General features: G+C 40.3%; 1 protein-coding gene across 2 annotated transcripts in view; it reads left to right on the top strand.

Annotated features, from left to right (window-relative positions):
* The window catches only part of GPC6 (glypican 6), a 732,729-nt gene that overhangs the window by 693,571 nt on the left and 15,143 nt on the right, over positions 1-24,015 (top strand). For both annotated transcript variants that reach the window (XM_071430981.1, XM_071430980.1), the window contains one exon: positions 15,962-16,098. In XM_071430981.1, coding sequence (XP_071287082.1) covers positions 15,962-16,098 — 137 coding nt within the window. The remainder of the gene's footprint in view (positions 1-15,961; positions 16,099-24,015) is intronic.

The raw sequence follows: 24,015 nt of genomic DNA, 5'->3' as shown, positions 1-24,015 counted from the left end.
GCTTATACAAACATACGTACCTTCGTAACTTTTTTAATATAAGAGAAATATCAATTATAGTGTGCTTGAAATTTTGGTATTATTTTATCCTGGACTGTGTCCAGGTTCAATAGAAGGACTGAGATGAGCAACTCTGCTCAGTCTTCCTGGAACTTAGCATGTCAGCTCCCTTAGCAGACCATATAAAGCACCATGTTCGACAGCACTCCTGCCTAAGATGTGTGAGACTGGTGTACTCATTGATGTAACCTACATCTCATGGAGAGTAGATGGTCTGTGGATAATGTGTATGCCCCTCAAAAACTAGAGTCAGTGAGAATTAAGCACTTAATACTGGCTAAAATCTGTTCCTGGCTCCAATAAAGCTAATCTAAATGAGCATTATGATGCACCACTACTTTAATTTTCAGCAGCCTTCCTGTTGTGGGAGTGAGAGTGCTCTGGGGAAGCAAATCATCAGGACATTGATTTAATATCAGTTTTGATTTAAGTTTCTTGCAATGCTGTGGGTTATGCTGACTCTCAGCCTACATGTGTTGTTATTTGGATTCTGGATAAACAAAGCAGTGTTCATTAGAAAGATATTAGTACTTTTGCTTTGACTTCTCAGGGGAGGAGGAAGGGGGAATATGCCTTACATTTGCTGTCATTTTTAAAATTTTAAACACTGAAAATCATAGGTAATTTATATCTGATGTATTTCCATATCAGCTCAAAATACACTTCATGAATATCACTGCTGGTAGAGGAGCCATGCTTTCATATGGCTTTGCTGCTCATAAACAAGTTTTCTTTTCACAAGTGAATACACAGATCATTTTGTAACTACTGTACTGCCAGCTTCTCACAAACCTGAGTATTTGTGCCTTTCACAGTGTCATTACTTTTCTATGTGAGGCATCTTATCCACACATCTGCAGGATGTCAGTATCCATTGTGAATATTTTGGTTGTTATGAGGAAATATCTCTTGGGTTTTCGAGGATGCTGTAATCCCCAACTCTGGATTACTACTATTTTTTTGAAAAGTACTTTTTCTTTGCTGAGGTAAACACCTAGGAATCATCTGTCTGCTGAGAAAAAGCAGCTTAGCTTGTTGTCCCTAAGGACAACCAGAGCTATCTGCTCCTAGTATTGTATTGAGAAAATTATGTTTATGATGAAAATAACATCTGGTCTCAGCTGTAATGCAAGCTACCACTCATCATATTCAAGCAAGACCAGCTCTTGGTGTTTGGAGTCAAATTCATGCAAGGAAGAATGATTTCAGCATGCTATGAATTTAGTCTGCACAAAATAATTTTGTTCTCCATTGCATAGGATTACACATATCCACTGTACATTCATCAAAAGGAATTTTTAATTCTATTCAGAGAGTTATCAGGCACATCTTTCTTTCTTTATTTGAATTTATTTACAGTTTCCCTGCTGGACTCACTTGGAGCTGGCCCTGTGCATTCTTTGCCCCATCCCTAGTATTATAACACCTTGTTTCTCTTTTTAGTAAGAATACTCTGATTTTTTAGAAAGAATACACAGATTTTTTAAAAATCTATGCTATCCTTATGGGAGGTTGTTCAATCTGTTTTTTACTTTTTTTTAATGGTTTTTACTTTTTTTAATGGTTTTTACTTTTTTTCCTACTTCCTGCATTGCTTTTGAATTTCAGAGAAAAATAAAGATCCTAGCACTGATACCTGACTGTTGTTTGATTCAGATGGAAAAATTAAATTATCTACAAACTGTCCCAAGAATCTGAATCCAAGCTAGGCAGCATCACTGAACTAGGCTAGCTTGTCAAGCCTTTAAAAAATATTGAAGTATGCAGCTTTCATTGGGCTTTGTTTTGCAGTGAAGATGTTTCTCAGAAAGTCATTCAGAAGAAGCAACTGTGACAACAAAGTATTTTGGAAAAGCAGTTAACAGAAATATCACCAAGATTATGCTGCTCTGAAATTCTTGTTCAACCACTTTTTCATTATTACAGCATCATCATCCAGTGGATTGATATGAAGAGACAGAAAATGTATTTTGTGGACTAAGGTTTGTGTTGCTCCTGGAAGAGTTTAAAAGTAGGATTTTCAGTGCCTGTAGCTTCCAGCCATATTCAAGGGCACCTTGATTTAACTGTAAGCAGTGCCCCAGTGTATAGTCATAGGGTTATTTCTGTTCTTTGGGGAGAAAATCAGGCTGCAAATGCACACATCCTTCATGGCAGAATATCTGTCTAGAGAGAGGAAAGCAGATATATGTAAAAGGGTAAAAATCCCAAATATAGCCTCTAATAGGTGTGATAATTATTTTCAGGAAAAAGTGATAAGATGCAGTTTAAATCCATTGGGCACATTGTTCCAATGAATGTGCAGTGTATTTATTAGGGTACTCAAAGGATTTACAGCTTCTCCAAAGAAGTACATCTGCTCTATGACTACAGGCAACTTTAGTTTCTAGGGAAAGTTTCTTGAAACCTTTTTTAATATGCTTTAACCTCTTGCTTGCTGACTTGACATACCTAAAAGTGGGTTGCCTCACACAGCCTTCACAGGACAAGGCTAAACAATAGCATCCATCTGCTCTGGATGCTCACACTGGGCATCTAACACCTCAGGCTTGGCACCATCTCCAAATATACACCTCCCAAAACTTTTGTAATTCCTGGTTTCTGGGAGAGGAAATCGGGGTATGAAGACTGGATGGAATTATTTTTCCTGTAGTATCTGACTTGGATTACTTCAGCATGCAGTTGCAGTTAAGTACAGGGGAGTATATGAATATGTACACACATGGAATGATCTGCTGGTCCTAAAAATGGGTATGCTTGGCAAAACAGCCCAACAGAAGCCCATGTGTACATTGCACAGCCCTACATGCTTTGACCCAACACATCTCCTGCCCTTTAGCTATGCTCACACTGGCAGGCCTGTAGTGTGGGGTGCCAAGGAAGAGTCTCTTAAGCCACCTCTCATGCCTGCAAGGGTTCACTCACGTCTCCCCTCAGGTGTTCCCAGACCAAAGCTGGAGCTATCACATCCCTGGGAGCTGGTTACCAGACCACAACCTCCTGGTTATCCCAACCACACAGGACAGACAGAGTCAACTGAGACAGCAGAAGAAGAAGATACTGTGCTGCACAAAGGAAGAAGAAAATGAGATAGAGATAAAATTGAAAAATCAAAAGGAAAAAATTATTCCAGTAAAATAAGAAGTAATGAATTTTTCATTATATTCCAGTGCAAGTTATTACCACTGTGACAAAAAAATGTTGAACCTTATCGCCCCTTCTCATAGCTGCTGAATAACTTGCCCTCCTCATATGTGCCCATTTGTGGCTCAGGATGTGAACCAGAGAGAATGAAGCTGCTTGTTTGATATTTAGGGCAGGGCAGTCAACAATTGTTTGCTCTGCTGGCAAATGACCCATAGGTCAGGCACAGATGGATGTTGCCATTCAGAGTGCTGACTCAGGGAGAGCAGGAATGCCAAATGAATGAGCAATCATCGTGGTACTTTGTTTAGCATGGAAAACTCAATTAGAATTCTGTACTTCTCCTGCTTCTTGTTCTTCCTTGTGGCAATCTTTTTACACAACAGCAAGATGTTAACAGTGCAGAATAAAAGGCATGCTAATAAGTATAATTTCTCTTTTATTTTTTCCCCTGAACACCGCAATTGCTTCGTGTTCTTTATTCCGTTGTACATAGCAATTAAATAAAGAAAAACTGGTGCTGGGCTGTTTCTTTCTACAGGGATTTTAAATTTTTCAAGCCACTCCTCTCTGAGAATTTGTACATTTGAAAGCAATTGTACATTTGCTCCCTTTCCTCCACAAACACCAGGTCCCCTCAAGAAAACTGCTGTTCATGTATGCAAAGTTGTAAGAGCAGTGAATAGCAGTGGAACAGTCTGTCTGAAACCCATTTTCATCTGTTTCTTTCCTTTTTTATCCCAAGTGTTATCTTATTCATTATAAAATATTTCTGTTCATCTATTATATTTTTTCCTTTTCTTTTTTTTTTTTTTTTCAAATTCCCTGTGTCTACACAGGGTAGATGTGGCTTTGATGAACAGATGATATATGATAGTTTGAGACATATTTGACAGAATATTACTTTGGCCTGCATAAATTACTGTCAGGGAATTTTCAAGAAAGTACTGAAATAAATTTGCAGTGACTCAAAAATGTGTTATAAATTATAACATAATCCCCACCGTGGAATGATTTGATGCTTAAAACAATTAAGTGAGTTTTTTACTTTAGGTAAATCCTCATAATTTTTCCTTATAGTTTAACTTCTCAAACTGCTCTGAACCCTTTGAGGAAAATATTTTAGAAGGGAAATTTTTCCTCTCCCTTGCCAAAAATCGTATTTCTTCTCTGTCGGGCTTGTGTCTCTACTCTCACAGGTAGTTCAGAGATGGCAAGGTTTGGCCTTTCCTCACACACTTGTATCAACTCCTACAGAGGGTAACTAGGATCCTTGTACATTGTGCCACTACCTTCCTGATCCTTTTCTACTCCAAGTCACCAAATCCCAGCTTTTCAAATGACATTCTTGAAATACTCCAATTAAGAGGATAAGAAGCGAGAGTTTGTGAAGCTCAAAATCCTTATGGGATCTTGAAAATCTTCTTCAGGCAGTGGCCTATATTTTATGCATTTGGTATCAATGGTAGCTTTGACTCAGTGAGAGTAATCTCTTCTGTCTGCTGAAGAGCCCCTGACTGGAAAATAACTAAAATAGACAGAAAATATGAATGCTTCTATTATTATCTTTAGCTCCCTTATGACACTACACTTTGTGAGGGTGTATATTCTTTTTTTCCATTTTGAGTTTTTTCTACACTGTGAAGAACTCTGGAGTTATTTTTATAGACAAAGTTGCAAATTTTCTAGATTTTTCACTCCCAATCCTCTGAAACTGCTTTTCTTAAAACCTGCAGTCTTCACTCTTATAGTAAAACAAATCCAATTTTCCAGTTTTTGTGACTATTACTAAACTCTCTGAAACATGGATTTCAAAGCTTCTCGATTTTGGAGGCAAATAAACCACAGCAGTCATTACTTTTATAATGTCATTATTTTTATGATAGACTCCTGACCATGATCCCCAAACAGCTGGTGTGGCTGAAAAGCACCAGCAGACAAAGGTGGGGTAGTTGCTTTGAAAAAAAAGCCAAACAAATAACCAGTGCACAGCAGCCTCCACCATGAGGGGGCTGGCACAGGAGCTGGGCTGCTTTTAAGCTCCTGTGTGTGAGGAGCAAGCATCCATCTTCTGTCCAACTACTTGCTTCCATCAGGAGCACTAACTGGCAGGAGGCTGCCTGCCAGCTCCAGGCAGCTCTGCAGCTCGGCTGTACCTGTTTGTTCTCAGAGACAGCTGGGAAGAACAGGCGGGATTGCCTGGGCTTCCAGGGAAGAATGAGATGAGAATATTTTACTGCTCTTTGTGAAGTGACTCACTAGATATCCATTGCAAATGGATTGCTTTGAGTCCTGTAGCTTTCCTTTCACCACCCACCCTGCCCTCACAGCCCACAGCAGAAGATGCAAAACAGATGCATTCCCATTTTCCATTTTTATTTGGAAATATCCCAGTGACAGCATCCTTGTCCTGGCAGAACCACACCGCCTGTCTTCCCCCTACAGCCTCTGTGATACTGGGGCCTCTTGCATTTGCACTAAAGGGAGGGGAAGGTACAGGCACAGAAAGTCTGAAACCCCACCAAAATCAAGTTTACATACACAGATGCACAGCTTCCTCTTGACTTGGGCCTCTTCCCTTGGCAGCATCCAGAAAATATGTCCCCCCTCAGCAGTGTGGTGACACAGAGCTCCCAGATGCCAGCAGCATGGAGATGGATGGCAAGCTACAAAGCCTGCCCAAGAGTCACAACAGATACTCACGCAGTAACACCAAGCCTAATTGCATGCTGTGTTTACCTGCTTGATTTAAATATAGCTTGAATTGTGCAATATTATCACTGCTGGTAGTAGATGCATTGGGAGAAGTGAGGAGACGTTTTTACCTGATGTAGAATTCAGGAAGGGAAAATAGAGTTTTCATTATCAGGAAGGTACTAGAGATGTAGGGAAATGCTTTGCTTATCCAGTAACTCTCTGATTTCAAGTAATTTGCTTGGTATATGATTATTTTTCATCTATATGGGGTCTTCCTTTTCTTCTCTTCATTTTTCTATTCAGAATCAAAACTCTTTGGGACAGAGAGCTCATTCAGATTCACACAGTATGCCTCAAGTGCTGGAAACTGTGCTCATTCTTATCCATCAGTGTTTGCTCCTTAAATTGTCCAGATTAGATTTCACAAATGGTTTTTGCAGTGTATTGAATTTATGGCAGAGGTGAGCTGTGCACCTTGAATTCATACTGCTCACCCAGTCACAGGGCTCAGACTGAGGACTCCAGAAAAACATATCTGCATCAAAGAGAACCAAAGAAGGGGTCCATTTCCTGATTCAGGATTAGATTGAGCACCAATTTTGAAAGAGTATCTAAATTCATGACTTTCCACCCAGCCGTGGCACAAAACAGGGAATTGATTAGTCTCATAATATTTTTGCTGCTTTAGGATAAAATCTTATGAGAACACCCCACTACTTTGCTATACTTCAATCTGGACTTAAATTTTGTCCTTCTTTTGGAGTGATTCTTGAACACCAGCAGCAGCTGGACCCACACCCAACCTCTCCATCTCCGGTCTGCATCTGCCTGGGTCCCTGGCAGCCCTGAGGAGCTGTGTGCAGTTGTTCTGTGAGGATCCAGTAATTGGGGTACTTAACCCTATCGTGAAAGGACAAGAGAGTGCAAGGCCACCTCAGCTCCCCTGCTCAGTAGGAAGGCAGTGAAAGCCATTAGTGTATGACACAGCAGATTGACACTGCCAGGCTCTCCCTGACTCCAATTGTTTTCCCGATAAGCACTTTCCCTGCTGAGCCCACTGGCCCTGCTAGAAATATCTTTTTACATAACTTTGTGTCTCTGAAAACACTACCTTTTTCATTCTCAATATTTTGTGATTTTCACTTAGATGTTTTAACAATTTATATTGCATGTGATTTAACACCAATTTGTTGATATCTTTCTCATCCCTGAAACAATTCTGAAAACGAAATTGTGGCATTTTCCTTGGAGAGTCTAGGAAGAAAATTTGGCAGAAAAATACAAAATTACACATCCCTACAATGAGCAATTGCAATATCACAAAGCCTCTATGCTGACTTTTAATTTTTTCCTGACTGTATGTATTCACCACTTGTAATAATGTGGATTTGTATGTATTTGGATTAAAATAATCCAGAAGGAAAATATCCAGGCCATTGAAACCAAGCTCCAGCTCCAGAAGAGAGTGACTGGCAACCAGAAGTGTTAGGGGAGGGAAATCTATCAGGCATTAATTTTGGATGGAATAAATAGTATGTTGGAACAAGCAGGAGTTTGCATGATACGGCTGGCTGTAAGTTTGGAGTGTTCCCATGGAACAATAATAATGGGAACATTATTAATCTAGATTATGATGTGGAGAAGAGCACTCTACTGTTCTAATGCCTTGCTCTCTTCAGCTGCTCTCCCTCAGGCTGAGTCTGTGGGACCTGGGGATCCCCTGAGATAAGAGGGCCTGAAAAGTTTGGCCTTGAATCATTGAGAGTCCTCTGAGAACTTCTTCAGTTTGGAAAGCAAAGGAGCTATGTCAAGAAGTAACTATACTAGAAGTGAAGTTAAATGTAAGGCTACTTCAAGTATGAAGTACAATTATCCTTGCTCTGTTATGAAAGGATATATCCCAGCTCTGGCTGCCCTTTGAAATCGTACACTTCTCACGGCTCTTAGGAGGCTTCAACTATTTTTCTGCTGTAACACATGCAGTTCCTTTTAAACTCTTGAGTTTTAAGAGAAGCAGCAGACACTTCAGGTACCAGATGAACATTTCCAGTACAAATGAAAGTCTATGTAAGCTTGAAATACTCTATTGGTAATTGTTTACATTAGTTATTAACATTTTTGCTTGGAGAGATGAAGGACTGTTCAGAAAGAATCAGTGCTTAACAGCTTAGCCTTGCCACAGAAAAGCTTCTGGCATTTTATCTTTAAGATTCCAACATATTTCTGTTGCTACTTTAATACTTATCTGCAATAAAAAGCTGATTCCTCCGAGTGCTTTGGATTTGCTTGAATCAGATTTATAGACCAGCTTTTTAGTGCTACTCCTAGGTATTGCAGGGAAGAAGAAAGCTGCTTCAGGTCCTACAGATTTCCATTTCAGGGCACTGATGCTTCCAGTACCTTCTACCTTCCAAAAGCAATATTTTTATTTACTGGGGATCAAAGTGCAGAGTTTAAATGGAAATTATGGAAAGGAATTTAAGTGGAATTTATGGAAAGGAGGACACATTTACGGAAAGGACATTTGGGCCAGGTTGCTCCACCATTGGACAGACCTCTGCCCTTCATCTCTCCCCAGCCAAAATGAATGTTGAATGTGGCAGGAGTTTTGTGTCAGGCTCTACCTGACTGTAAGCAAAAATGTCAGTGTTGTATTAAAATATAAAGGTCCATTTGAAGATGTGAGACAACGTTGCTCTCTCTGCAGACTGTGGAGACTGCTGAAGGTAGGATCCCCAGGTGAGGGTTAAGACACAGAAAGGCAGCAATGCCAAAGGCAAAGCCTGTTTGCTTGTACTCTTTTGGAGCACCAGGCTGTCAGCTCTGAGCAGTGATTAGCCCTTAACATGAGCAATGGCACCTGCCCCTGGAGCCAGCAAACCTGAGATGTGACACCAGCATTTCTGGGCCACAGATGGAAAGGAGCCTTCTGAAAGATAATGTCAGCTTTCATACAGACCCACAAATTATTTTCCTGAAAAACATGCAGTAGGCAACCTGGATTGTTTTAAAATGCCTGTTTCAGGTCAAAGCTCAATGAAATAAAATTCAGCTAGGGCGTCCAAGACAGCACCCTGGGCGGTCACGTATAAATCACAAGTTGCAGGGACTTGCCCAGGTCACTGCAGGTGTCTCAAATGGCACTAGAAACTTGAGTGAGTCTGTGTTGGGTTTCTGGGGATTGTGACATGAATGTAGATACATAAGTGTAGGAATATTAGTGTGGAAGCTGAATGCACCCTAACTCTCTGAACTTATATGTGTGTTATTTCTGAGAATTCGGTAATGTTAATAGCCTTTCTTTACTGTTATTAAAGGCCTTAACTTTTTTCTTGTCAGAGAGGTGATAGCGCTCAGAGAAAATGACAGCAAAAACTCCTTTCATTTTACTTTAAAATGCTCTGATGAGAAAAGTCTTGCTTTGTAAAAGTCACCTGGCTCATTTGTTTTATTTCACAAATTACCCAGGCACTCATTTGTGCTTCATAACTGGGATTCTGCATTAGTTCTTGATTAGAAGAGCTGTCATCTGCTTTTCTGCAGATTCAGAAACATGAATCATGAGCAGGCAGTTATTGGTAAAGCTCCGGACCATTTCAAGTCACAAAGTCAGGGGGGGAAAAAAAAGGGTGGAAAACAAAAAGCATTTATTGAGCAAGAAAACCTGGGTGAAATTCTCAGAACTTCTCTGCCCTGAGAAAGTATCAATAACCATAAAATTTTGCAGCCCCCTTTTTAGAACCGCAGCCTTAATGTTTTGTAGGGAAAATAAAGCTTTGGTTAACCTTGGCACTGGCAGACCTCATTAAAATAACAGCCTGTCACTTTTGAGTTTAAAATAATAGGGTTGTCAGTTTTATATTCAGCGGAGCAATCTACGGTCTTATTCTCTGGGAAACACAGCGGGTGTGCTGAGGGGGGCTGGCAGCAGCATCAACACTGAGCAACACTGCCATCTCGAGGGCCCCCCAAACCCAGGGTGCTCCCTGGCAGCTGGGGCTACGCGATGCTCAGGTCCTGCTGAGTCCATGTGGCACACATGCCTCACTTTTTAAAAAGCTGGAAATAATCCACCGCCAAGTGCATGGTGGCTTGGAAACTGCTTGGCATTTAAATTTATTTTGTGTGAGAAAGTATGGAAATGTATAATGTATGAAAAGAAAAATTTCCATGTAGAGCAAATAAAGTTCTACTTCGCTTGTTTTATAATTGAAGCAAGTCACCCTCACTGAGGTACCTAGTGTACATTGAAATTTGGGGCACCTAATGAGCCATTCTAAACAAAACTATGTGCCTAAGCTCCCTATACCTAATCATTGGAGAAATGAAGGTGCCTTTAATAAAATGTCTGAGAGAGATCCTCTAAATAGCTAAATAGCTGGATGAGATAGAGGGAGCCCAGTTCAGTTGCTTATACATAAATGCCTAGTGCCTCGGAGATATCTATATGAAGATGAGAAAAGTAACAAAAGACACACAGGAGACACATCTTTCTTGGGGGACAGTCCCTAAAACTTAGTTAACTGCTTTTCATTAAGCCCATTTTTCAAGGAAAACTGTGTGTCAGTTAAAATACCCAGCTGTCTTACACTATGCTGCTTGTGACATGTGATTTTTGCCCTGACTGTGACACACAGGTGCAGCAGACATATAAACATTACAACTTAGTTAGAAACAGTATATAATATGTGCTTGCTAGATTAGTCCTTTTAAACAAATTGTTGGCTGTTAGTCTTACAATGCTTTCAGGTTAAATCCTGAATGGACGTAAATCGATGTATGAGTCTGGCGCAGTTTTCTGCTGGATGGCAGAACACAAATCAAATGGTGGTGAACTGTTTGTTCTTCCTACCTGGCCATGCCCATGATGAAGGGCATGGCTCTCACAATTCCACATGCAGCTCAGGTAATCAAGCACCATATCCACAAATCCATTATCCAGCTGCCCACCATTATACAAGGTCTATGTTACTTTTAATAAAGACTGCAAAGGTGCTGAGTGCCTGGCTGGGTGTCTTAGACACTCCTAGGGCAAAGTAAGCAGCAGGCAAACAAAAAGCTTGTCTGGTTTTTCACTGGAAAATAATGTAGCATGAAAAAGTGGCATTAGTTAAATGCTGCTTGTGAATGAAAGGGCAAAGGAGTCTGTGACTAAAGAAACTGAACAGACATGAACATGGCTCATGATGGCTGCTTTCATGTCTGTTCTCTGAAACAAAATGTCAGACCTCTTTCCACTTGCTGTCTGTAGCTGTTCTGTCAGTGTGACACACTGTTAGAATATACTTTACATACACGGCCTGAAGTGCCTGAAATTACAGCACCTCATCCCAAGCAGCCACTCAAAACATCTGCCAAGTGTCTTTGCTGCCACATACAACCCACAGCCAACAGCTGGGGTGGCACCCTGGTACCCCAGAGAAGCAACTTCCAGGGAACAACCAGAAACATTTGTGCATTTTTCCAGGTCATAAAGGCTTAATTCACAATGGATGTTGTATCAAGATGTCTCTGAGCATCCACAGGGAGAAGGTGTTGACAGAAAGGCAGGCTGAATTTTCTGCTTTCTCTTCAAAAGGAAAGTCTTTCCAAATTGCAGAATAAACAAGGAAAAAATGCAATTCAAAAACATCAGGAAGAAGAAAGAGAGGTTAATGGGAAACATTTCTTCTTAACATAAAGACTCCATATTATTTTTTTTCATTTATTGCACTGAACCTACATCAGGTTTGTGTGCATTTCACCATCTTTGAACATGATTTTAACATCTTCTGATAGTCCTTTATCTTTGAAAGTAGGAATTATATGGGTGGGGATGATAAATCTGGAAGGAATATGAGATGGTCTTGACAGGGGAAGATTTGGCAGAGCAGGATGAAAAGAAAAAAAAAGGAATTTACTTTTTAAAAATTATTTTAGGGACTCCACATTTAAAATTTGCTTTTTGTCCCCAGTTGCTTTTCAGCATACTTTATCACACTGCCAAAGAAGCATTCTGCCATCAGAAATTAAGCCAAAGTGATTCCATTGGCAATTGTCTGCCTTGTTCACAAGCAAGGGTCTTTGTGCAATCTTTCGTGCCTTATGAAACTGATATTCAGCACACTTTTATTTTTACATGGTATATTCAAAACTTAGTTTGAATTCTCATTTTATCCAAATGTCCTGAAATAAAGCAAGGAATGTATGGTCTGATTCCTACTAAAGTGACAGGTTTGCTTTTAGCTCACTTCATGACTTTGGCATGCAAGGTGAGTAAAGACAGAAACGTGGGTCAGCTTTATTCACCTTATAGCTGAGCCCATGCTGATAGGCCTGGAACTGAGCTCATGGGTGCCTTTCCAAGTTCTGCTGGGGAATTCCATGACAAGTGACAGACTTGGTTGCGTAAGTCAGTGGCAGAAATACGAAATAAACTGCATTTCTCAGTGTAAGGTGTGTAGCTAGACCATTCCTGTAACTCTGGATATGAGTTTCTCTTTGCAAATTATGCAAATACTTACCCTTTCTCACACATTAATGCCTTTCTTCTGTTAGCAATTATAGATCAAGACAAAGCATTTAAATATCCATTTTTTTATGTTCTGAATAAATTAAAAATTTAACTTTTTGTGTGTTTCTTGCTATATCTTTTTTCTTATGAGAAAGTATTGTGATTCAGAACAAGTTTCATACCTCCAAAGTAGCTGAAAAAAGGGTATTTCAATATAATATCAGGGCTATGTCAGGAAGATAACTAGGGAAAATCAGGCTAGCTACAGCCAAAGATATCCAGCTGTCTTAATCCCTATAAATCTCTGCTAGAGCAAGTGGAAAGAAAATATGTAAAATAACAAAACTGCACATGTCTCATATTTAAATGTTTCCACAGAAGTCTAACCAAGCTTGAAAGTTAATCTTTAATTCAAAGAATGGGAAATACCGAGGAATCATTTACAAGGCCACAGGTCGCTAGGGAATACAGTAGTCTGACTTCATAAATCACAAGCAAGCAATGCTAACTGAGTCTTTAGTGGGTTCTATCTCATTTTCAAGGGTCTGTACATCTTTTGCATAGTTTTTAAATGCTGGTGGCAATCAAAACAATGTACAGAGGAACATGTGTAACCATGGGGACTAATAAGAGAATTTCTGTGGTCATGCTTGACAAGATCCCAGAAAACTCTGAAACCCACAGGAAAAAGTTTAACATGTCATGGCCGGCATTGCATCTCTTAATTCTATTCTGCATTTAAAGTTACATTAAAGTACTCCAAGGTCATTGCCTGCCCAAATATTCATCTCACAGATTAATACCAGGCCATCAGGCTACTCCCTAAAAGAGGAGGTGAATCAATCAGTGTTCAGAATTCCTTTAGCAAAGCCATCAGACCCCACACTGCACTTCCAGAAAGTTTCAGGATGAGGTTCGAGGAACCAGTTAGACAGATGTGAAAACTCCAATGCTAAAAACTGAGGATTAACAGAGGTCTGGTCAGACAGCAGGAAAGGGCAAGACTCCAGAGACTGAGTCCACACAAGTTGTGTAAAGCTCCATGGTGAAATAAAGCAATAGGAAGGTGTGAGGTGGGAGATAGCTGTGAAGGGAAACATCTGAAGGACATAAAAAAATTTTAGAATGCACCTGAATCGAAGGCATTTTGAGAGACTGTAAATGGTAACATTTCCCTAAGCTGTAGTAATTTTTACTATTACTGCCTTTTGTGAGTCATGTAAGTGTCTGCTTCCCCCCAGGCCCTAAAATGGGAATAACACTTCAGAAGGATGCCTCTGAGATTTAATTAGTTGTCATTTACCAATGATCCTGAGTAAAGTAAGACCATCTTGCTTTATCAGGTGTACCTCCTTAATACAAATTAAAAAGAAAATCCACTAGGAAGTTTAATGATTTTTATCTAATATAGCGTATGCAGACACCATTAAGTATCTTCAGAAGAGACGGGGGAATGGGAGTCCTCATTTTGATTTTCAGGGAGTATCTGGAGAGCATGTGCAGCATGTGAGCTGTGAGAATCTCTCTACATCCTTTTACTGGGTTCTATGAAAATGAAGGGCTTCTACTCCGAATTACGGCCCTTACAAGGATCAGGGGGGAAATCACTTTCCAATAGGTGTTGAATCACTTGTTGAAAACAGAAGTCTGCAAGTCCTAGAGCCCCAGCTCTAATTTGAATATGGGCAAAATCTGGATGTAACTCCAAACACATGAGTTTTGAATAGCTTTTCATAACTCCCAGCAAGCAATGAAGTTACTGCTCTGAAAGCTAATTACTCACAACCAATATCAATCAGATTACTCATGTAAATAGTCAGCCAGGAACAAGCAATAATAAGAAAATCTATCCCTTTGACTTTCATGTTTAGCAAACTCATATTAATGGATCCTCCACGCTATAATCTTTATTCCTTACACTTCCTATAAAATTCCTCTATTCTCACTGTGTCCAAGCAGGAATTTACACACCATGAACAATGGGCAGTTTAACTGAGTTGATTGTGCTGGTTAACTGTCCCAGCAGAGACTGTGGGGTTTTTACCCTAAGCATGGGCAGAAAGGGAAGGAGAGGGATTGCTATCTCCCCAAAAACCCTGGTCCTATGGACCAAAGATATCAGAAAGGTCAGGCACCCTGAGACCATCTCCACTTCTGCCAAAGCCTTGCTCACAGCCTGTAAACTGGAATTTAATTTTTGGCTTGACAGGGCTCCCCTATTGAGACTTTAAAGGCTTGCAAATGCCACTAGTATCTCATGTGAAAACAAAGCAACTAGGGCTTGGCAAGGGGTGTGGAGGAGATTTATAAGGTGTCTATCATGGCAAGAAACACTGTCAACAACCCATACAGAAAAATACTGTCCTACTTATCTTTTGTGGATGAAAATTCAAACCGTGCTTCTGAAATAACATCCTCAGCTGTTTCTATCTCCTGACTTATAAAGTGACATTCTGCAGAGTTTAAGCATGGCACAGCAGCGTAGGCCATTTGTAAGGAGAGCTATCATGTCCTGAGAAAAAAAGATAAAAGAGATAAATAGCCAAGTAAAATATTGTACCTCAACAAGCCAAAAGACAATCTCAAAACTGAATGGAGGAATGGAGAGCTTTTATTTCTTGGTTTTTTAAAGAACAAAGCTTAGTGATTTCCTTTAAAAGCTATTCTACAAGCTCCCCTAAATCCTATTACAACTTAATGTGAAATGCATCTGTTTCCATAAGACCCACAGTGGCGGCGTTCATCCTTTGTAGTCTGTCCTTTGTTGTTTTTTTTATCTATTCTTGTCGATTTCCCCACTCTAGTGTACCATACACAAAACAAGAACTGATAAAATTTTAGTCAGAGCATTTATTTATTAAGTTGATGCTGGAAATTCAGTTTGTTCCTGCTTGCCACGTGAATCATGCCAAATTAAAATATTGTTCAAGGAATTCATAAAGTAAAGAAACCATTTCGATACTGTCGCAACATTTCTTGCATGTGGATTCTGTATTCAGCTTCAGATATTTAGCTACACATAATAGCAAGGATGAATATAGCCTCTGCATGACTTCTCACTGTAACTGAGATCCAAACGTACTGCAATGTATTCAGCCCGTGTATCCTAAATCAGTTCAACATCAGCTCAGCACTGCACCATTTTTTAGAACCTGTGCAGGTAGCTGTCTATATAATATTTTTCTAAGACATGACCAAGCTGGTGGGTTTATCTGATGTACACTATTTAACTGAATTCACATTCAGCAGACTGTGAGGCATATTAATTCTTAAAAAGGTGTATATTTAGAAAATCTTAGATAAATGGAAACTAGGAAGTGCAAGATGCAACATGCTTTTATTAATGTCTTGCCAGTGGAAAAAGGTGACTTTGATTGTTTGTATGTTCTGAACTCAAATGCTGGGTGTCTTGTTTTTAAACACAAGGAAATTAAGTTTTAGCACCTTTAGCTTTTTTAACCTTCACCATCATCACCATTACAAATTTATACAATATATTGTTTAACATTATAATTAGTGTGGCTGATGTTTTTTAATCTGTTTTCCCTCTCGTTGTCTCTTAATCAGGTAACAGACATTAAAGAAAAGCTAAAGCTCTCTAAAAAGTTCTGGTCAACACTGCCCTACACAATCTGCAAGGATGAGCGGGTGACAGCGGGTCCGTCCGTCGAGGAGGACTGCTGGAATGGCCACACCAAGGCGAGGTGAGGTGGACCCCTCTCCACCCCACCCAGCCCAAATCCCCACCTGGCCTGAAGCATTCATGAAACTGGGGGTCTTTCACAAAACTGTTCATGAGGGTGAAACAGAAATGGGGAGAATAAGTCATTGTCCACGCGCCCCTTGTAGCCAAGATTACTTATTGTCAAAATGCCATTAAAGCCAGAGTGTGAGTCTGGGTAAATGTGCACAGAGGGTCAGCATGTGAAGGCAGAAAATGTGCATTGGTTCAGCTCCAGAAGGATAATTTATACTGAGATTTCAAAGAGCTCTTTAGGTCCATTTAGCATCCCTGTGTTGGGACTGACAGCTTGTGAAGCAATTGTACTCTCGGGATACCATACTGGGATGAAATAGAAATTGGAATTTCAACTCTGCTTGCTATTGGCTGGCAAAGCTTAGGGCTATTTACTGGGGGGGAGGCAAAAAATGAAAAATCACCACTAGAGAATAAATGTAGCATTCCTACTTATCTTGTGTAGAAGATTTGACCTTATGTTACCTCTTCAGAGATAACTGTGATCATCTGCCCATGTTTGTGATGAGTATTCTGTGAGTTTTAATTTTGAAGTTTACTTGGCCCTGGCTGCAGCAGAGCAGGAGCCAGCAGATGAGCAGGTGTCTCCAAAAGTCCCAGTGTGGATTCATCAGCTGACAGAGAAGAGGATGTGATTATCCCTGCTGAGAGGGGGAGGAATTGGCTCAGGGACCATGCCAAGGGCATGGTTTCAGGTGCGCAGCAGTATCCTGTGCTTTTGGGTAAACATGGGGAGCAGAGAGGTTTGAGTGTCTGGTGACAGCTGAATCTCGAGAGAAGTGACACATTCTGGCACTCAGGGACTGGAATCTTTATTTTCCTTTTGCCTGAAGATACATATGGAGACAGAATATAAAAATGACACAAAAAGATAAAACAACCTACAAATTAAACAAACAATAGAAAAAAATGAGACAAGCATGTAAAATATAAAAACGGTGAATGTAAGACAACATAGGAAAAAAACTTAGAAATGTGCTCAGTGTCATTTTAGAAAGATGTATGGATGGACAGATGCATAAATAGATTGCACCCACCTCACCATCTCATCATCTGATCATTTTGATAAGGAGCACAGTTTACAGGAGGATGTTTCACACTGAATGCACACCATTTTTTCCTTGCCTTACTACATAGCCTTCAAAGGAATTCATTTTGCAGACAGGAGAAGGGGTTTGTTTGGGGTACTGCTAGCCCTTTGAATCCACTTATGGATGCATGTGAACAAATCTATCCAGAAACATGAGCCACTGCTTAGTCGCTAAGTCCCAGATCCAGAGAAAGCCCCTGGGGATTCAGAGAAGTACTTGGAGGAGTGTCTGGCTATTACAAGACTCATCATAAAGGAAGAGTGTAAAAAGAGAAACAAATATATGTGGTTTCTCTTTCTCTATTTTATCCCTTCTTGTTATAAGCTTTGAAAGACATGAGCTCAGGCCTGTGCACTGCCAGCAGTTAAGCAGAGCTTCAAGGCATGCCAGCTAAATGCCATGAGCCACATCAGGGTGCATGCATCAGTAAGAGATATATGCTACTCTTTCTACAAAAGAGCAGCCAAATCCCTTAATATCTATCTATTCCTCCTGGTTTCCATGCTTAACACTAGTGTCTGTACCACATCTGGCAAATACTTGGCAGCTCTCTTCTGCTCCTGCACTGAAGGGTTTGGCACAGCTTCCACATTTGTTGGGAGTTAAGGAGGTACATTTTATGCATACAGTTTTTCACCCTTCTTTTGCAGAATTTATCTTATGAGAAGCCTGGGTTTCTTCATTATGCCTTCTGAGATTAATGTTCTGGAGAGAGAAGAGCAGTCCTCTGTTAATAATCTCCTTGGTAATTGAACACAGATGTTTCACTGGATGTAGAGTGACAGCTTCAAAATATCACCTGAAGATACCATTTCAGCAAGTCCAGCCACTGCTCCTCTGCCCAGTTTCTGTTTAATATCCATTCACAAAGGAAATGTATAGTCATAGTCTTTGTAACAGAATTCAATAAATGCTTCAGGTGGAGGCAATGGTAATAAATCTGAGAAACGCCACAGAATGCCATGGCTGGATATGAAATAGTCTTAAAAACAATATTGAAAATAAATAGCTCTAAATGCAAAATCACCCCTTGGCCAGTGGACAAATACTTTTACTGCAGCAGAAAAAAAAAAAGGTTTCCTTGATCAGACTGATTAGTATCTGATATCAAATACTATCAAATACTACCTCACAAGAACAAGCATAGCAAAATCTGGCCAGTATTCATATATATATCTATATATCTATATATCTATATATCTATATATCTATCTGTGTTGACTGTGTCAGCTGTCACAAGCACCCTGTGCTATATGAGCAGCTGCATGTTGAATTCCAGAGAATATGACAAAAGCCTGTGATGAAAAAAAAAGGAAACTTAGCCACTTCCTATCTTCCTAAACATTAATGCTGTGAGTAAGAAGACAACACGGTGTTGGCTACCATTGGGAAAGGAAATTATTGCTGGGGTTTTAATCGAATCCTGTTTTGGAATAAAGAATTGGAAACTTTGAATTGCCAGATAGACATTATACCTTATGTTTCACTTTACACATCACCTTTTGATGCTACTTTTACAGGGGAAAAGAGTTACAAACCTGAGAGCACAGAGAATGAGAGCTTGGCTTTCTCCTGAGAGCGGCATTACACCAAGGTCATTTGTGGTTATTACACTCCCTAAATATCACTTTGCTGCCATGATTAATTTACAGTGACACCAGGTCACCAACTGAAGGTCGCCAATTCACAAGTAATCATGGCATAACAGAGCCATCCATTTGGTGTTCTGGAAGGGTGCACTTGGCTCAGTGCTGATCCTGTACAAATAATGGTTTTAATCAGGTCACAACACGTAGAAACCAAGTGCTGTGGAAATGGGAAAATATTTATTAGATGGATTAATCTCTCTTTTTTGAAAAATCCATATTAAAGGTAATAATAATAGCTACTTCAGACAGAGTACCTTTTAGAGAGATGCCCAGCAGGATTTCTCCATCATATTTGTATTCACAAAAGAACGTGAACATAATTTTATGTTTAAAGAATTAACATCTTCTACCAGATGTGCAGAGACAGATTTCTGAAAGCTATTTAGGATCTAAAAAACAGCATTAAGATCAAACTTTGAAAATTTACCTCCCTCCCTACATGCAATTAAATTCTTAACAACAGCTGATGGCAACTTCACTAATAGGTGTTCATTAGAATTAAGAAATTTTCCCAAGAATGATGGAAAATCAGGTTTTAGGACTTAACCAAGTCCAAGGTATTAATCCTTGAATATATGACTTTTACTGAAGTAAAAACAGCAACCAAATCTGGAACCCTCTGATGCTCAGGAGAAAAACTTTGAATTGCTCCAACCAGCTCAGCCAGCTCATTCCAACCAAAGCATCTGAGAGATTGTGCTCATGCTCACCAGGGCTATAGACTAAATAATATGTCTTAGCTCTGAAAAGCTGTAATCCCTGGAATAGATGAGACCTGCATTCCTTTCCACAAGGAACCTATCACTCCTCCAAACAGAAGAAGAAATAGAATTATATATGAGACAGAAAAATAAAACAAACAGAAAAACCTAGACAAAGGTAAGGAATAAAAGGAAAATTGAACACTATAATTTTCAATATCGAACTCAAAACTACAAGGTATGTCACCAAAGCAAACACAGGATAGATTCTCACCTGTCCTGACATTCTCTTCTTCTCCTGCTACAAATGTGGGAGTGTCTACTTCTGTGGCAGAGAGTTTTTAATTTCTGGTGAAATTCAGTGGGAAGAAAGACTCACCAGATCGGTGTTTGCCCTGAGAAAGTTGCTCACTGCTGTCCAGCAAAGTGACAATGAGTTGAGTGTCCTTTAGCTGGATGAAGGCATAGATGACTGTTTAGCCCCACTAGTGAAAGGGGGAATAAACCACTTCTCACTAAGTGTGAAAACTGCTTATTCTTAATTGATGCTCTAATTTATTTTTATATCTTCAAAAAAACTGGCAGCGAGGATTTTCTCCCTCTCCTTGTGTCTGCTCAAGCTTTTCTCCAAGATGGAGGGGAAAAACCAAACTGAAAACATCCTATGGGGATTACCTCCTGAGCAAACAGCATCAGATGAGGTGAACTAGTTAGCCAAACAAGCCAATTTTCCACTGCACTTATCTTTCTGGACCAGATGTGACTGACTAAACCCAGCCCAGCCTGAGTAAGCCTGTGCTGTATTTTGTATTCTATTGCCTACAATTCTGTGCACCTGGAATAACTCCAGCACTGCCTAGGTGGCATGCCCCAGTTGTACTGTAAGCAGCTGCTGTGGCAGCAAAGTACGGAGAATGTTGCCCTTAAAGACAGATTCCTTTTAAAAATCAGATTCCTCCTTTCTTTTTTCTTTTTTTTTCTCTTTTTTTTTATTTGGGGGATGGGGTGACAACTCTACATGCTTTATATATGTGATTGATTCATCAATCATTTTTAGACTTGAAAAGGAAGCAGACACCATGGAACATTAACAGGTTATTAAAAAAAATAAAAGAGTGGGAAAAGAGAAGTGGTTTTAAATAGGCTTTGTGGTACTTGGCTATAAGGTGCCAAAAGACATCTTTGCTGTGTCTGCTGAGACAAGCAAGAACTGTGGAAAGGCTAAGAGGAACAGAAAGCATTAATATTTTAGAAAACAACGTAAATTACACTAAAATCCTGACATAGCTGAGCAAGGAGCAAACACCACAAAACAAACAGTATTGTTCAGCTTCTCTATACTCAGAGGGCTAAGAAAGCTTGCTTCTCTTTTTTTTTTTTTTCTCTTTTTTCTTTGCAAGGAGGATGGAAAGAACAGACACTGATTCAGGTTGGCACTTCTCTTCATTTATAATGGGCATACAGTCCTTGTAATGGCCAAGCCTACAAAGAGATCATTAAGGAGAGCAGAAGCAGCAGCAAAGCTTAAAATTCACAAGGGTGTCTCAACTTACGGAACTGCAACAAAAGCAGCTGTGTTCAACAACTTTGCCCAGCCAGCAACAAATCTTCTGTCAAATCATGGTCCCAAGACATGGCTTCCTATTCGGTGTGACTTAACCCTCCCCCACACCCATGAAAATGTTTTTGTCAGAACATGTGTTGGGCTGCCTCTCCGAGGCTGCCACTCACAAAACACCTTGGGCTGCCTGTTCTCATATCTGCATCAGTCCTTTAAAGAAAGGAAAATTATTTGAAGATATTTCATTCAATAGAGGCTTTTCTGTCTTTCCTCTCCACCTGCAAAGAAGCAGGTGAACTAGTTCAGTAATGAGGGCAGAATTCAGCTACACATTCAAACATGTAAATTCAGGTACCTCAGTATGGGTGAGACAATAAGGGGTGTGCTGCCCAAGCAGTTGTAGTATCACTGGAGATTCTTTGGGCTGTCTGGGATGAGTGTGACACAGGACACTGCCTCCCCTCTGGACCAGAGCCTGGGCTAAAACTGCTTGAGCATTTTTAAAAGCACCAATGTTAATATGCCTGAAAAGACACCCAGTATCCTGTCAGTGTACTCAAAGAGGCAGTTTTCCACTGCCTGAATACACTTACCTACTGCTATGTAAGATGGTGTAAGTAGTCATGACACCTTCATGGAACTGGGAAATTAGACCCTGGACCTAGTGGATATTCAAACCCTACTGGAGTGGCAGCAGGACACCAAGCAGCCCACATCCTAGTGGCTGAAGTGGCATCCAAGACTCAATTCAGCTGCCCTAAGAAAGACACACACTATAACTTTAGATGCCCCAGATGTCCAGGACCTCCCCCTAAAGCCTGCAGATATGATCCAGAAAGCCTCACCTTTCAGAGCTCACCTTTCAGAGCTAGTGACAAGAAGAGGAGGAATAACTAAGAGCATTCAAATGGCACCAGCTGTCTATGTTTATGCAAGGAAATCCCAGCAGATGAAACATAATGAACTAGTCATTTGGCCAAAGGCTCATGGGACTCTAACAGCTGTCCCTGCTCCACTGATGAATACACTCCTGACTAGCTGTGACTGGATCTGGTGGTGGCTAGATCTGGTGAGAGTGGGACTCTGCTTATGCCCAGACACTTGCATTTGAACACACAAGATTTGGTATGTGTGTAAACCTAAAGATTAATTTTCAGCCTTTCTAATTCTTTTGCTATTATGTCCTAAATGCCAAGGGAATTTAAGCATTCAACTAACTGTTAGGCAGTGTTAAGGCTATGGATTTCTTGTGACCTACACCAAGTATGTGTCCCTTACACACCTAAGTGAGGTACACTTGCCAGGAATGCTTTAGGGGTCACCAGATCCTGGGCAGATAAAGCAGGGTGTGTGGCAGGGTGTGTGGCAAAATCACTGAATGGGCTGCCCCATGTAAGTTAGACAATCCTGAGAAGGGCATCAGATGCACACTAGTCACAGTGCAAAATACAAACCTCCATGAAATGCACCCACTAGAGCACTCTCTAATTGCTTTAAGTCAGTGCATTCTTCCTTTATTGTTGATGGTAAGACAAAATGAAATCAGAAAGAAATCAGTCAAAGAAAGGCTGTGAGCTGCCCTTCAGAGCTATTCTTAGCTTCTCATGGACAGCTTGCAATAAAGGGCTGCTAACCCTTCATAAACAAGGAAATCAATCCGCATGAATATTTAGCAATTTCAGATCACTTGTAGCTGCTAACAGCTATGGCCATTGTCATGGACAGGATACAGAGCAAGACAATCATCCTGTCTGAGGCAGTAGTTCAATTCTTACATTCTTGCTTTTTTAATCAACTGCACCTTGAAATTGCTGATTTACTACTAGGCTGAGTAATTTATCTACAGCAGCCCTTTCATTGGTAGAGACGTGTGACAGATGGAGATGCTGTTCCTTTGCAGTCCAAAGCATCCCTGCCTGCCAAGGTCTCCATCCTACTGCCTCCAGGCAGCTCTGCAGAATTATTTCCTATTCTGTCTTTAGTGATTCATAACACCATGGCCTGCAGTCTTCCATACTGGGGGAGGTAGCTCTGTGTTCTCACCACAGTAAATCTGACTGCAGAAGTCTGGATGGGATCCCCACAGCAATGTAATTTCTCATCATGGTACCAGTGAAACAGCAGGATATGCAGCTTGAGGCTGGGTATTTTGGCAATCATGTTTGGTTCTTTGATTTCACACACCCCCAGGATTATTCTCATGTATGCCTTCAAAGGCCACTGGTGGCAAATGAGTCTCATCTTGCAAAGCGAGGACCCATTACGCTGAGACTGAGCCCTTCCTTGGTGCAGCAAAGTGTGCTTGTCCTGTGAGCCTCCAGAAGCAATGCAGAGCTTCTTTTCCCTTCACCATGACTTCAACAGAGAAAGTCCTTTCATCTCCTTTACTTTCACCTTTATTTTCCAGAGATATTTATTTTCCAGAGATATTTATTTTTCCAGACCAATATGAACAATGCTGTCATCAACGCCAAACTTCAGTGCTGGTAGAGAATTGGGCATGCACAAGTGAGAGTGATGTGAAATTCTCTCAAACTATATTTGGTACCAGGCATCATGAAAGTTTGTCTTTAGTAGGCTAGACTGTGCTATCATTACTTATTGTCTGAGCACACAAGCACACAAGGACTCCCACAAACATCAGTAGGACAGCCTGGTATGCAAACTAATTACAAAATAGATCATATCCTTATAAAGAACATAAACAAAGGGTAGATCTGCCCCAAATCCCTTGCAGCCTAAATATGAGAGAAAGATAGTAGGAAAGGCAGACAAGAGAGGAGAGGGAAGCTGTGATGCACTATTTTCTCAGGGTGCCATGCCAGCATAGAGAAATAATGTCAACCTTTTTTCAGCCTGGCA

The sequence above is a fragment of the Agelaius tricolor genome, unplaced genomic scaffold, assembly GCF_023055355.1.
Source record: "Agelaius tricolor isolate 1412-34295 unplaced genomic scaffold, bAgeTri1.0.p SCAF_7, whole genome shotgun sequence".
Taxonomy (NCBI): Eukaryota; Metazoa; Chordata; class Aves; order Passeriformes; family Icteridae; genus Agelaius; species Agelaius tricolor.
This window is presented reverse-complemented; position numbering and strand designations above follow the sequence as displayed.